We start from the raw sequence: 15,689 nt of genomic DNA on the forward strand, positions 1-15,689 counted from the left end.
ACGTTAATAACAATTCAAAATTGGAATATTTTTCGTGTTAACAATATATGCACAATAATTTATGGATTAATTAATAAAATTGATCAATTTTAAAATTTTAATAAAACGTAGAGTAGTTAAATTTATTAAACAACCAAACTGCAGTTATTAGCAATATTTAATATAATTTTTTTTAGAGTAACTTCAGAACCTTTTTAGATACAAATTATTTACATATTGATTTTATGGCTTTACCATAGGAAACATTTTTGAATATATAAATTTCTTAATATTAATATTTTTCCATTAAATTTTTTATATGAAAAATAAATTTTTGTGTAGAAAATAATATTTTAAAGTTACGTAGTTAATTTTGCTTGTAAAATAAATATTTAAAATATTAAATACGCTAATTAGTAATTCAAAACTTGTATAAATATAAATTCGTTTTGTAGAAAATACAAATTACAATTTATTTTGTTAATTTTACCTTAAAAGTAGTTGATAAAATGTGATAATAATGTTAATAACAACTCAAAACTGAAATATTTCTTGTGTTAACAATATATGCACAATAATTTATAGATTAATTAATAAAATTGGCCAATTATAAAATTTTAATAAAACGTAGAGGTGTTAAATTTATTAAACAACCAAACTACAGTTATTAGCAATATTTAACAAAACTTTCTTTAGAGTAACTTCTCTATGCATTGATTCAAAGTGACTATAGAAAGTGACAGAACCTTTTTAGATACAAATTATTTACATATTGATTTTATGAGTTTACCATTTTTGAATATATAAATTTATTAATATTAATATTTTTCCATCAAATTTTTTATATGAAAAATAAATTCTTGTGTAGAAAATAATATTTTAAAGTTACGTTAGTTAATTTTGCTTGTAAAATAAATATTTAAAATATTAAATACACTAATTAGTAATTCCAAACTTGTATAAAAATAAATTCGTTTTGTAGAAAATACAATTTAAAATTATATTTATTTAATTTTACCTTTAAAATAATCAATATTTTTCCATTATTTTTTTTATATGAAAAATAAATTCTTATGTAGAAAATAATATTTTAAAGTTACGTGGTTAATTTAACTTTTAAAATAAATATTTAAAATGTTGAATTACTGTTATTAGTAACTCAAAACTCGAATAAAAATAAATACTTAGTTAGTTAACTCAGAAATTAATCATATAAAATGTTATAATAACTCAAAGCTGGAATATTTTTGTGTTAACAATATAAGCACAATAATTAATAGATTAATTAATAAAATTAGTCAATTTTCAAATTTTAGTAAAACGTGGAAAAGTTAAATTTATTAAACATCCAAATGTTAGCAATATTTAATATAACTTTCTTTACAGTAATTTTTCTATGGATTTATTCAAAATAACTATATAAGACATTTAGATATAAATTATTAACATGTGATTTTATTTCACCACAGGAAAAAATTTTTAAATGCATAAAATTATTAATATTAATATTTTCTCACCACAGGAAAACATTTTTAAATGCATAAAATTATTAATATTAATATTTTCTCATTAAATTTTTTACATGAAAAATAATATCTTGTGTAGGAAATACTATTTTAAATTTATGTAATTAATTTTGCCTGTAAAATATATATTTTAAATATATTTAAAATATTAAACTAACGTAATTAGTAACTCAAAACTTGAATAAAAATATTCTTATGTAGAAAATATAATTTCCAATTTATTTAGTTAATGTTATCCCTTAAATAAGTAGAATATTTTTAAAATTAAAATTATTGATTTATTTTATAAATTAAAATTTTAGCATTAAATATTTATATGTAAAATTAATTCTTGTTTCGAAAAACTATTTTAAATTTGTCTAGGAAATTAAGTAAATAAAAACGTTAATTATGAACACAAAACTCGATTAATAGTGCATTTAAAATATAAGAAAGATTTGGCAACGACGCGTCTCGTTCCAAACGCATTTTTTCCCATTTCAACTCTCACATTGGGGTGGCCAAGCATTATTAAACCAATTAGCCCACTTCAAAAACGCAACCGAAGACGCGTCGATCCAATTAAACGTGGGCGTGAGGATGTCGTAACAAATGAAAACGAAAAACAAAACAAAAAAAAAATGAACAGAATCAGTGTGGTGTGTAGGGAGAGCGATTAAAACGTTTAAAAATCGCGTTATAAATGTGATTTTGAGAAAAGTCATGTCCGATCGCGATAAGGGACTATCAATTTCCGCATTCCGTTTCATGCACGACGTGTCCAGATAATGGCCAGCACAATAATATTAATAATAATAATAAAAAAAAGAAACTGTTTGCAACAAAGGAACAGTCACACACAATTCTGTTGTTATATTGATAAGCGATTTGTTATTGTAAGATAAATGCATAATTAATGTAGCAAAGGTTTAAACAACAATGAAACATAATTAGCGATCACGTAAAAATTGAATTTTACGCCTGGGATTTATTCAATGATGGAAATTAAGTTGTCGTTTACATGCAGTTGGATGCAACCCTGTATACATTGCTATAATTTATTGCATATAAACTGGTAGTGACATTGAACTTGTTAATGTTAGTCACTTCACAGGAACGTATTTAGGAAGCTTTTTTCAAAACGCCCATTTAACATTTTAACATTGTTTAAATTTAAATAATAAATATAATTAAGTTTAATATGGTAATTGTAAAGTTTCCTGTAAAATCATCATCTTACAATAATCTAATAGATTAATTAACTACCCATTGTCTTATTAGAGAATTAATAAACTTCACACTGACCAACTGTTAACACTTAATAAAATTATGTATTTAAATAGAAATTTTATTAGTTATTATTTTGTAATAAAAATAAATTGATAACTTTTTATAAACATTAAAGTCATATTTTGGTTTAAGTGTCATATACAATTTAAAATAAAATTCAACCACAGATTATTTAAAGATTTACCTCATATAAAAATATATTTAAATACAAGACATTTTTTATAATAATGTTCATGTTTTTTAAAATTTTATTCTAATTGAATAAATATAAATAATTTTATTGTTCTTAGAGTTTTAACTATTTTTTATTATTTTATACAATTTAAATTTAAGTAATTTAAACTTGAATAATGGAAAAGTTTCCTCTAAAATGATCTTCTTACAATTATAAATATGATTAACGTAATTAGAAAATCGAACTATCAATTATATTATTATAGAAATAATACAAGTTACATTGACCACCTGTAAAGTAGAATTTTCAGTATAATATTATTTCGTTATTTAATAATAATTTTGACTATCTTCATTTATTTAAATCAAGTTAAATCAGCTTAAAAACAAAAAATATTATTTATCATATTCTTAATACTAAAAATATTACGTTTTGACAAATTTTACGTCGTATAAAAAATTGATAATAGAGGTAAGATGTTAAAATTTTCGTTTTTTTTTTAATTATTAGTAAATAACGATATTATTTGTTTCCAGTAATTGAATTTTTTAGTTAAGAAACTTATATTTTTTATATATTTTTATAATAATTTTTCATATATTTTGTAAAAACTTCATATTAATTGAATAAATATAAGTAATTTTGTTGTTCTTAACCGTTTCACCTTTTTTTTTTGTTGTTGTGTTATCTTTTATACTTAAGTTTAATGTGATAATTGTATGTATTCTTCTAAAATTATCCTCTTAGAGTCATAAAGGTAATAGATTTAATTGGAAAATCAAACTATCCACTGTCTTATTACAGAAATAATAAATTTCACATTGACCAGCTGTTAACACTTAATAAAACTATGTATATAAAGTAGAATATTCATTATGTACACAATCTTATTACGTAGCTAGATTGTTAAACAATTTTTATTAATAATTAATGATGATTTGTTCAAATTAGTCTAAAATTAAAACATAAAAAATCACATTTTAATTTTATGATTTAATTTAATTTAAAAATATCTTAATAACTTATTTATTTTTTGTAATTTTCATTGATACAATGTATTTATGTAGTTTAATCATTTAATAGAAATGCTTTATATATTCATTATTATAGAAATTTTGATAGGGTAGAAAGAAAGAAAATCAATACATAAATAGTCCAAGTTTAATTTTTTATATTCACTGACATTTCGTAAATTTTAGATAAAGGTTCAGAGAATTTGATTTTTTTTTTCATTTCTGAGGCAAAAATTTAGGTAAAAATTTAAGTTGAAGTTTCTTAATTTTTAAACAAAGATAAATATGATTTAATAAATTTAAAAATTTACTATTTTAGTAAAAATATTATTTAAATATTAAAATCTAGTAATTTTGTTAAACATAAATGAAACATGAAAAACTTTAATATTTGTGAAATCTTGTATAGGTATATATTGAAAATTTTAAAAAAATATGAGAATTTTAATACACTTTCAATAAGTCGAATTTTAGAGAAAAATTTTCAATGATAATAAATACCAAAAATATGTAATTCTAATCGAAATCCATATTTGTTGTACAATAATTAACAAAACTTGACAATTTTCGGTAATTTTAAAATTTAAAATTTCTCTTTCTAATTGAATTATCTAATTTAGGTATAAATATTCATAAAATTTGGCAATTTTAGGGAGTAATTAAAGATTCAACTACTTTTTAATTCTAATTTTTTTGCAAATATTAACTAAATTTGTCAAATTTTTTTGATAGAAAATGCTGAAATTTTCAGTAATTTTCACGATTTTAGGCAGAAATTCAGTTTATTTTTTTATAAAAAAAAAACTAGAAAATGACTCATTCTATTTGAATTTTATACTTTATTACATTTTAATGATAATAAAATCCAGAAAATCTGTAATTCTAATCGTATTCTTTTTCTTTGTAAAAATTGACAAAATTTGATAGTTTTTGATTTTTTTTTATAAAATGGCATAATTTTCAGCAACTTTAACAAATTTAGATAAGAATTCACAAAATTTTTTTGATAAAAATAATAAAAACAGAAAATACTCTCATTCTAATTTATACTTTCATTACATTCACATAATTTGACAAAATTTGATAGATTTTTATTTTTTTTTTTTAGAAAATGGCAAAATTTTTCAGTAACTTTTACAAATTTAGATAAGAATTCACAAAATTTTTTTGATAAAAAATAATAAAAACAGAAAAAACTCTCATTCTAATTTATACTTTCATTACATTCACATAATTTGACAATTTTAGGGGATAACTCAAGAATTTTAGATAAAATAATCAGCCAATATTTAATAATTTGTACACAAAAATCATGAAAATTATTATTTTTGTATTAAGATACAAAATTTTCAAAACACGAAATTTAGACAGACTTCAGCAATAATTTCTTTAATAATAATTAAAACTAAAAATCGAGTTCCATATTTTTTGTACAATAATAATAAACAATTGAAAACCTAGGTAAACTAAATTTCATGGAAATTGTTTTATATTGGTGGGAGGATTTCAAGAAAACGAAAGACATGCTTAAGATATTTGAATATTTTTGCTTTTTATTGTACTATTTTTTATATATACTTTAAGGATATTTGTTATAAATATTACATTTTTTTTCAATATACTTTAAACAACACGGACTTGTATCATAATAAATATATTTAAGTTTGTCCTTTGATTAATATATATTTTATTAGCATCTAATTTTTAATTTGGTTTTCTATTTCTAATTTAGTTTTTTTTGGTATTCGTCATGTAAAATTTGTTTGACTTAAACAACAACTAAAATGCCAAACACGAAAATATCTTTAATCCCGCTCTGCGTTTTAAACTTTACAGCATTATTCACCGGACTCTCGAAGTTCTACATGCACCGCGTATCGTTATCTCCCTACCAAATACTTTATTTTTGTCAAACAAGATATGGGGACTGATGATGACACACACACACAAAATCAATTTGTCTGGAGACAAACTAAAAATCCAACCAGAAAAATCCGTGTCGATAGCAGGAATGGATAAATCCGAAAGAGAGACATCCTTTTTTGTTGTTATATTTATGCTTTTGTGTTACTAGAAATGGTTATTTATAAAATAGAAAATTTCTATTAAATGACCGAATTTTATCGAACGTTTTGTGTTTTTATTCGAGTGAAAATAGTTGATAAATATTCATTCCGGCGGTTAATTTATCACATTCTAAAAACATCATGTCGCTGAAGGTGAAAGTAACTTAAGTTATTCACAAATATTCGGGTGTCCTTTCAAAGAGAATTTAAATAAAAACTAATCAGAGTTTGCCAATCATAACTTGTAATATCAGGTACAGGAAAAAGCAATTTACGTTTACGTTTCTACTTTTAAAATAACATAACTTTCTTTGAAGTAGGTTTTATTCAACAAAATAATTACTTTATATAATAAACAATTTTTTGTCAAAGCACTACCCAGCAAGACAAAAAATCTAGGTTCTTTTAATGGGACTCCCCCCCAGGCTTAAACCATTTATTATTTAAAGAATTGAACAATGACCAAAATAATTATAGTCACATCGGTAAATATCTGGACTTCCCTTTCAAATTTTGAAGCTTCCTTTGAGTCTTTAATACCAGATGCGGTCTTGTGTTGTCACGAAGAAGCAGAACACCTTTTCTATTGACCAAAGAAGCTCAACTTTCAGTACATTTTTATTGAACTTAGTCAATTTATCAGTTGTTGACCTCTTGGTGAATATGTAAAATTCACTAATCAAAGCCTTTCTTGGGTTAAAACTTCTTAAACACTCTTCCTCCAGATTTACTAGCTCCAACCCATTGTCCAGACAAGTTAGACTTGTCGTAATTTATGTGGAATCCATTTATACAACTTTTTGAGGGAATTCATTATACAAAGCTTCTCTTTAGTGGTTGATTCATCGCAGTTTAATGACTGGCCTGTTTCCAAACGTGTTGTACGAGAATTTTGCACCAGATATTGCTTAATTTTTTCGTTGGTACAGGTTTCAGACCGACCTTGACGTTGCTCATCTTCAATACATTCATTGCCACTTTTAAATCAACTCATATCAACTAAAAATTTCTTCATGTCTAAAGAATTTTGGACAGAAATCAAATTTTTATAAATTTTATTCTTGAATATTCAACTACCAATGAAACTTTGTTTAAAAACTGACCTTTCTTCTACAGCTGCCCAAATTTTGTTGATTGTAAACATTGTTTACCCAATTATAAATTTAAGATTGTTGATAGTGTCATATTATGATTGTCTGCACATTTAAATTATCAAGATTTTATCAGCCTAACTAAATATAACCGGAACACGATTTTAATAAGCGATATGAAAATTTAATTACTGACAGAGCTAAATTATTTATTTTTTTATCAATTTGTATTGTTATTTAAATTGAATGAAATTTATTTAATAACAGTCGTGCACAGTTCTCTTATTATTAAAAAAAAAACATGTATTTGCCAATTTTCGGTTTACTCGTTTCAATTTGTATAACGTTTTTTATAACAAAAACTGACCTATTTGATTCTGTACGTACAAAAAGAGTTTATTAACGTGGCCAATTTTCTATTGTGGATATTTTAGAGGCCCAGAACGTTACGGATTTATCAACTAAAAGGATTTTGTCCGGGCTATGAGAAGGCCCCGATTATATGGAGGGATGTAAATTTTCAGACAATAAACCGTACTTTTTACCTTAACGGAAAAATCCTGGTGAGGAGAGGCATCCAAAATGGTTTGAAGGTACGATTTTCAGCTGCTAATTTTCATTTGTATTCACATGGTAAAGGTTAACCGATCAATCGATGATGATGGTTTGCTCGTTTAAAGCCATTCTTCGTCGAACTTTCTCTCGACAATTTTAGTAATCAAATGACATACCAGAACCGTGACATTGACCATATTAAACGACGATTTATTGCTGTAGAAAAACCGCGATGCCACATATTAATGATATTAACATAAATCACAAGGCCAATAGAAAAGATGTAAATTATATCTTATGGTGAACCATTTTGAAAGTATGGTCAAGAAAAACGTTTTTGTAATTAATAAATCACCATATTGGATGGATAAATGGATAAACACTCCAAATACACTTCTGGGATGGTTTGTGTTGTTCTCTGCATAGATTAAGGTGTTGCTTGGATTTTTCCTTTATTTAAATTCATATGTTATGCTTGGAAAATTCCAATAGATTATTAACAAAAATACTTTTTGATTTATATTAAATCTTCAGATGTATACTTGTATTCACATCATAACTTGCAAACTGGATTGTTATGTTCTTAACATTAAATTCACAACATCAAGGACTTGAAGAACCTGTTCAAACTTACAGTTTTCTACTGGATTAAAATAAAATATATTTTTTACTGCTTTTTTAATTATAATGGGGCCAAAAATTAAATTCATATTATTATGGACTTGAATAACATATTCAAATTTCAAGTAACTTTATAGTTTTCACAAGGCTTAACACCAGAAGCATATTTTTGATGTATTTTTTGTTCCTTGTTTATAAGATTAAATTCGTATTGTAGACTTGAAGAACCAGTTCAGCGTTTCTAGTTTTCAAATTGATTAATTCACATCTCTTTACGTTTATTTTTCATATTATTTATTTACTTTAATTCTACTTTTTATTTTTGTTCACTGCACATTTACTACTTCTTCAATACTTGATTTCTTTCTCGTTTAAAATTTAAATTAAATTTATATCTCTGTTAATTTTATTACCTGTTTAATGAATTTTTATTATAGAATAATTGAATAAAATCAGAATTTGAATAATAATCTAAACAATATTTTTTGGGTTTCTTAAATTATAGTTTTATTCATGTCAGTACAATTTTACTGTATTTTCTCTTTTTTGATCTTCAGGCTTTAGATTAATTTTATAATTTACAAATTTATTAAGTCGTTTTTTAACAAAAACGTTTTTCTTAATGTGATGGTGTTTTTATTGACTTTCTCTTTTAATTTTTCTTGTTTTTCATTTTGAAAGGATTCAAATTTTTGAAGTTCCATCATTAAAATTACCTTTTTTGCTATTTATACGTATTTTCCAAATTAAAACTTATATTTTTGTAATAATGATTATCTTTATATTATTTATGAAACAGAATTTTTTGATATTTAATTAATTCTTTCCTTAAATTATAGTTTTATTCATATCAATACAATTTTACTGTATTTTCTCTTTCTTGCTCTTCAAATTAAAGTCATATTGTTATATATTTTGAAAACCATTTTCAGACTTTAGATTAATTTTATAATTTACAAATTTATTAAGTTGTTTTTCAACAAAACGTTTTCATTAATGTGATGGTGCTTTTATTAACTTCCTCTTTTAATTTTTCTTGTTTTTTTCATTTTGAGAGAATTCAAATTTTTGAAATTCCATCATTAAAATTACCTTTTTTGATATTTATACATATTTTCCAAATTAAAACTTATATTTTTGTAATAATGATTTTCTTTATATCATTTAGGAAACAGAATTTTTTGATATTTAATTAGTTCTCTCATTAAATTATAGTTTTATTCAAATCACTACAATTTTACTATATTTTCACTTTCTTGATCTTCAAATTGAAATCATATTGTCATGTATTTTGAAAACCTTTTTCATGCTTTAGATTAATTTTATAATTTACAGATTTATTAAGTTGTTTTTCAACAAAAACATTTTTCTTAATGTGATGGTGCTTTTATTAACTTTCTCTTTTAAATTTTCTTGTTTTTTCATTTGAGATAATTCAAATTTTTGAAGTTCCATCGTAAAATTACCTTTTTTGCTATTTATACGTATTTTCCAAATTAAAACTTATATTTTTGTAATACTGATTTTCTTTATATTATTTAGGAAACAGAATTTTTTGATATTTAATTAATTCTCTCCTTAAATTATAGTTTTATTCATATCAATATAATTTTACTGTATTTTCTCTTTCTTGCTCTTCAAATTAAAGTCATATTGTTATATATTTTGAAAACCATTTTCAGACTTTAGATTAATTTTATAATTTACAAATTTATTAAGTTGTTTTTCAACAAAACGTTTTTCTTAATGTGATGGTGCTTTTATTAACTTTCTCTTTTAATTTTTCTTGTTTTCCACCGTTAAAATTATTTTTTTGCTATTTATACGTAATTTCGTTATTAAATTTTCCTTTTGTTCTCATTTTTTTACCATTTATATAAAGTCTATAAATAAAAACTGATAATTTTTAACGCTTATCTCATTTTATTTAGAAAACATCATAATATTAATTATTCAAGTCCATCATTAAAATTACCTTTTTTGATATTTATACATATTTTCCAAATTAAAACTTATATTTTTGTAATAATGATTTTCTTTATATCATTTAAGAAACAGAATTTTTTGATATTTAATTAGTTCTCTCATTAAATTATAATTTTATTCAAATCACTACAATTTTACTATATTTTCACTTTCTTGATCTTCAAATTAAAATCATATTGTCATGTATTTTGAAAACCTTTTTCATGCTTTAGATTAATTTTATAATTTACAAATTTATTAAGTTGTTTTTCAACAAAAACATTTTTCTTAATGTGATGGTCTTTTTATTAACTTTCTCTTTTAAATTTTCTTGTTTTTTCATTTGAGATAATTCAAATTTTTGAAGTTCCATCATTAAAATTACTTTTTTTGCTATTTATACATATTTTCCAAATTAAAACTTATATTTTTGTAATAATAATTTTCTTTATATTATTTAGGAAACAGAATTTTTTGATATTTAATTAATTCTCTCCTTAAATTATAGTTTTATTCATATCAATATAATTTTACTGTATTTTCTCTTTCTTGCTCTTCAAATTAAAGTCATATTGTTATATATTTTGAAAACCATTTTCAGACTTTAGATTAATTTTATAATTTACAAATTTATTAAGTTGTTTTTCAACAAAACATTTTTCTTAATGTGATGGTGCTTTTATTAACTTTCTCTTTTAATTTTTCTTGTTTTCCACCGTTAAAATTATTTTTTTGCTATTTATACGTAATTTCGTTATTAAATTTTCCTTTTGTTCTCATTTTTTTACCATTTATATAAAGTCTATAAATAAAAACTGATATTTTTTAACGCTTATCTCATTTTATTTAGAAAACATCATAATATTAATTATTCAATTGTATTTTCCTCCCTACATCATGAATCATATTCGTATTTGAATTTAAATTTCAAACCTAATTAATTCCTTAATTAAATAAAAATATTCCAGAACGGTTATTCGGATCAATAAAAGAGTGCAAGCTTTGAAAGAATGTAACTTTTTCCTTAAATTTTTAATTATTTCCGTTTTATTACGACGAACAATATGCGCTTTATTTACAGCAGCACTGAAAATGTAGAGAGACCGTTTATAATTGTAGAAATTAATTCTACCTCACGAAACTTATGCGAGACGACAAAAGATAAAATGAATTCCATTCATTACAGTTGTTTAAGTTTTTATTGGTGGCAAGAATTATAAACCGGCACGAAATGCACTCGAACTTGGGACACATAAATCTGCAGCCAAGGATATAAGTGTGTCTGAGAGGTTTATAATACCACTTCGTGAGGCTTTATTGATAGTTTTACAGTGATTCATCAAAACTTACGACATTTTTGTGGCTGATTAATTTATTGATTTATTTGCGTATAAAATTTTAATGGGTCAAGCTTGCTGGTAAATTGTGGCGGTGTATTTTTAGTTGGATTTGTCTTTGAGGAGGTGCCAGTCCAGGGATGCACTGGCTACTTGCGAAGACTATCAGGGAATACATCTGAATCGCCTGTGCGCTTTTATACACAAAGATCACACACCTTGGGCACCTTTGGTGGCCCTGATCAAGCCCCGCATTGCTTGCCCCTTGCAAAAGGTACTCACAACTAATAAAACTGGCTAATTAATTGAATACTTAATTAATTTTAGGGTGCTTATTCACTTACTAATGGTACAATCGATGGGAAGGCCCTGTTTGCCAACTGGCCATTCGCCGATTATTACTGGAAGACCACAGTAAAAGTTCTGGACGAAGTAACTGATGAAGTTTTAATGTGCATTTACATGGAAGCACAAACTGCCCCAATTTAAACCACCACCACTTATGTACTAAGCTAAATAAATATTAATACATGCAAATTGCTTTAATATTTTAATATTAAATTAACCATTTTGTATCGCATGGTAATTAGTATTTGCCTGGTCACGGAAACTCAATGAATTGAGCTCGGGATTTAAATTTTCCTCATATTGATTGCCTACTCGGAGAGCCTGTGGGAGGTTAATATAATCCTGCATATCTGGAATATTGCCTCCGTAAACATACCAATTCTATCTATATTTAAACTACGTACGAACAAATTTGTCTATTCACAAGCAAATAATCCAATTTGTAAATAGGGCCATATTCAATTTAATGGTACAACGAATTATACTCTTTGTTTGATGGAATTAATTTTATTTTCGTCGAAATCAGTTGGTAATTTCATGTCATTTAGCGGATGCGGTTACAGTTAATACTCGTTTTAATAACAAGGGCAAATCGGAATTAATATTGCATTGGCAAATAGCGTAATTGATTTTGAATGGTGATTGATTTGTTGTAATACAAAATTTATATCCGTGCTAAAAATTAATTCAATTCAATAAAATTATAAAGTGTTGAGGTTAATAAAATTTTTGTTATGGCACAAATTAGTTGATTTTGGTTGTTATCAGTATTTCCAGACCACACAGAGGAAAATTAACTAACAACAATATTTAATAAACTCATGTTCAAAAGTTACGGATATATTTGTTAATTTAATGTATTGTATATAAAGGCAGTGATTATTTTATTAATTTTTATTAACGAGACAAAAAAATAAAGAAAAAACATACGTTTTAGACGAAGTTAATACGATGTGCATTTAGTTCAGTTCATAATTGATTGCAGTAGTGCCTGCACGGGTGTTTGTCGAAGTTTGTTCCGATAATCATGCCTAGACGTAAATTAACTCCAGATGAGATGGGTAGAGCAATTGGAATGTTGGAATCTGGGGTCAATCATATTGAAATCGTTGGATGTTGAACAAAGTGTTATTTCTCGCATGTGTATTCTATTTTATTAAACTGGCTCTACTTCAAAAAGACCAAGAAATTATACCCAATCGATATTTGCCATTGAGAGTCAGTAGGAACCCTACAAAGTCCTCACGGTCAGCGAGAAAACTCTACAGGAACTTACATCGTTCCAGTTACGACCATAAACAATTGGAAACTATTGAAATGAGCAAGGTCTCATGATTACTGGACAAAAGAATGGAAATCTGCACTTTTCACAGATGAAAGTAAAGTTTAACTGTACAATCATGGTCTGGTCCAGACGAGATATTCCACAAATCGAGAATTCAAAAGATAGAGAGAATTTTACCCATTTCAAGAGGGTTAACATAGGAAGGAATTTGTTATACAGTAGTGGCCATAATTATAGCAATTTATTAAAATATATTAATGTATTGGATGTCAGTACCTATAATGTTTATTATTTTTTCTATTATTGTTGTATCCACTGTGCAAATGGTCAATCTAATTTTATTCTTTAAAAAATTGCCTACTTTTTTATTTTTCAATGGACAAAATTACAGCAACTTTTTACTTTATGATCTTTCAGGAGTCTAAATTTATTTTATAAAAAATAATGGCTCTGCTTATCTTAAATATCCTAGAGGAACAAAACTACACAAAAAGTTTGTTATACCCACAGTGAAACATGGTGGTGGTTCAATTATTCTATGGAGATGCTTCAATTCTTCTGGTGAAGGCTTCCATAGACAAATTTATGTACAGGGATATATTAAACAACAATTTGCTATCTTATATTGAAGAAGCATCGATGTTTTGTCTTGCCTGTACCACTCTCCAGACTTCAACCCTATAGAAAACATGGGGGATCACGTTTATAACCAAATTAAACATAAAAATTTTACAAATTTAAATGAACTTATCACAACAATCGAAGAAGCTTGAAGGAATATAGACGTGTTGTATATTTGGAAAATGGTCGAGTCTATGCCACAGAGAGGGACCAAAATTATAAAAGAAAAAGGATTTATACAAAGTGTTGTTAAATTAAATAACACAGATTTAACTCTTAAAAATCTCTTTTAAAATTAATGTTGCTATGATTATGTCCAGCTCAAGTGAGAAAAATATATCTAACATTTTATAAGATAAGAATATAATAGTTTTTGTAATAGTGTATAAAATAATAATAGTAAATTAGTATTAATATTTTAATAGTTGCTACAATAATGACCACAACTGTAAATAAAAAAAAAGAATAAATTTATAGAAAGTTTAATTTTTTTCTAATAAATACAATAAGTCAATTAAGCAGGTATTTCAGAAACTGTCAGAGACTATCAAAAAGCTGTTTCCGGCTATCAACGCTTTAAAAAAAATCAACTCTTAAAATACCTAAGTCAGTTTTTCTCTCTGTGTGATCCGAAAATATTCGACAAAGCCAAAATAGACCAATTTGGGACACCTCGTACATTCGAATTTCTAATCAGCAAATCATTTTGATATATTGGCAAAAAACTGGAGCATTTATAATACTTTCACTGATTGTTCCATACGTTAGACGGGAGCAATCAGTTGGATTTTTGGGCGTGAATTTTTTTTTAATAGAATACGTGTAATTATGATAATTACTTATCAAAAGTCGATTATGCATTGTCTTTGGCACTCTAGAAAGCATGTTTTAATTACCCACAGGTTAACACCTGTCATTTTTCCGTCAAAAACTACAGTTAATTAACCGGCTAAACTATTTTACTTATTCAATAACTAAAATTTTGAATTATTATTTAATAACCGGCAAATCAATTTTCAATGTAGGACATCTGATCTCATCACCAGTAACGGATGTACCAAATTATGAATGCGTGAGATACTCGTCGTCGGGTTTTGGTGCGATTACGTCAAAAAGAAAGGTACGGTAGAACAATTAATAATTGAAGTCTCGAGTGGAATTGGTTTGTCATATTTGCGGTTCAAAAACAAGGAGTCACATTCCCAATTTGTACAAACCACAAACTAGGCACAGGTAAACGTTTTTTTCATTTAAAGTAACGTGGACCAGTTTGTATTGAAACCTAATTTTGTTTATTTTAATTGATCGAGTCCGAACTACAATTATTGTTCGACCGTGAACGTTCTGGTTTTATTTATTTTAGTGGCCTGCCATAGCTTTACCTTACAAGCAAAGCAACTGTACGTAAATTAAACAAATGAACATAATTAAGAACTTGTGCTGTGTTAATTTATTATTATTGTAATATGCACATTTATCTATACAAGATAGTCAAAATTTGAGGCCAATAACGAAGGATACCTAAATATTTCCTCCTCAAATTTAGATTTCAAAAATTCTTTCTTTCCCATATTTCTGTATCCTTTGGTCCAATCGTGTTTAAATTTGGTATGTGTTAACCCAACGTACATACCTACAATTCAATCTAATAATTTTTTTCTTTAATGACACAGTAGCGTAGATTCTGGGGGGTGCTCCTCTTTTTCTCGTCATATTTTATACGTCACTGAATATTTTTTAAAACTATTAAGCTTTTCATATTTTTTGCATAATTTAGAAGAAAAAAGTACTCTTTATTAATTTTGATTATTACAGTCATTTTTGAGATATTTGATCTT

At 25.2% G+C, this 15,689-nt stretch overlaps 1 protein-coding gene across 1 annotated transcript; it reads left to right on the forward strand.

The window, feature by feature from the left end:
• Window positions 1-7,420: 7,420 nt before the first annotated feature.
• Window positions 7,421-12,086, forward strand: LOC126264316 (uncharacterized). The gene is made up of 4 exons (XM_049961742.1): window positions 7,421-7,498; window positions 7,554-7,712; window positions 11,704-11,871; window positions 11,925-12,086. Exons 1-4 carry the CDS (start codon window positions 7,421-7,423, stop codon window positions 12,084-12,086), a joined length of 567 nt encoding a protein of 188 aa, XP_049817699.1.
• The last annotated feature ends 3,603 nt before the right edge of the window (window positions 12,087-15,689 follow it).

Source organism: Aethina tumida, chromosome 1 (genome assembly GCF_024364675.1).
Source record: "Aethina tumida isolate Nest 87 chromosome 1, icAetTumi1.1, whole genome shotgun sequence".
In the NCBI taxonomy this organism is placed as follows: Eukaryota; Metazoa; Arthropoda; class Insecta; order Coleoptera; family Nitidulidae; genus Aethina; species Aethina tumida.

Bases quoted from the DNA above. Each gene is read 5' to 3' on its own strand.
- LOC126264316 (XM_049961742.1), top strand. From the start codon at position 7,421: ATGTATTTGCCAATTTTCGGTTTACTCGTTTCAATTTGTATAACGTTT. The intron at 7,713-11,703 runs GTACGATTTTCA...GTGTATTTTTAG, and splicing joins GCATCCAAAATGGTTTGAAG to TTGGATTTGTCTTTGAGGAG. The intron at 11,872-11,924 runs GTACTCACAACT...AATTAATTTTAG, and splicing joins TTGCTTGCCCCTTGCAAAAG to GGTGCTTATTCACTTACTAA.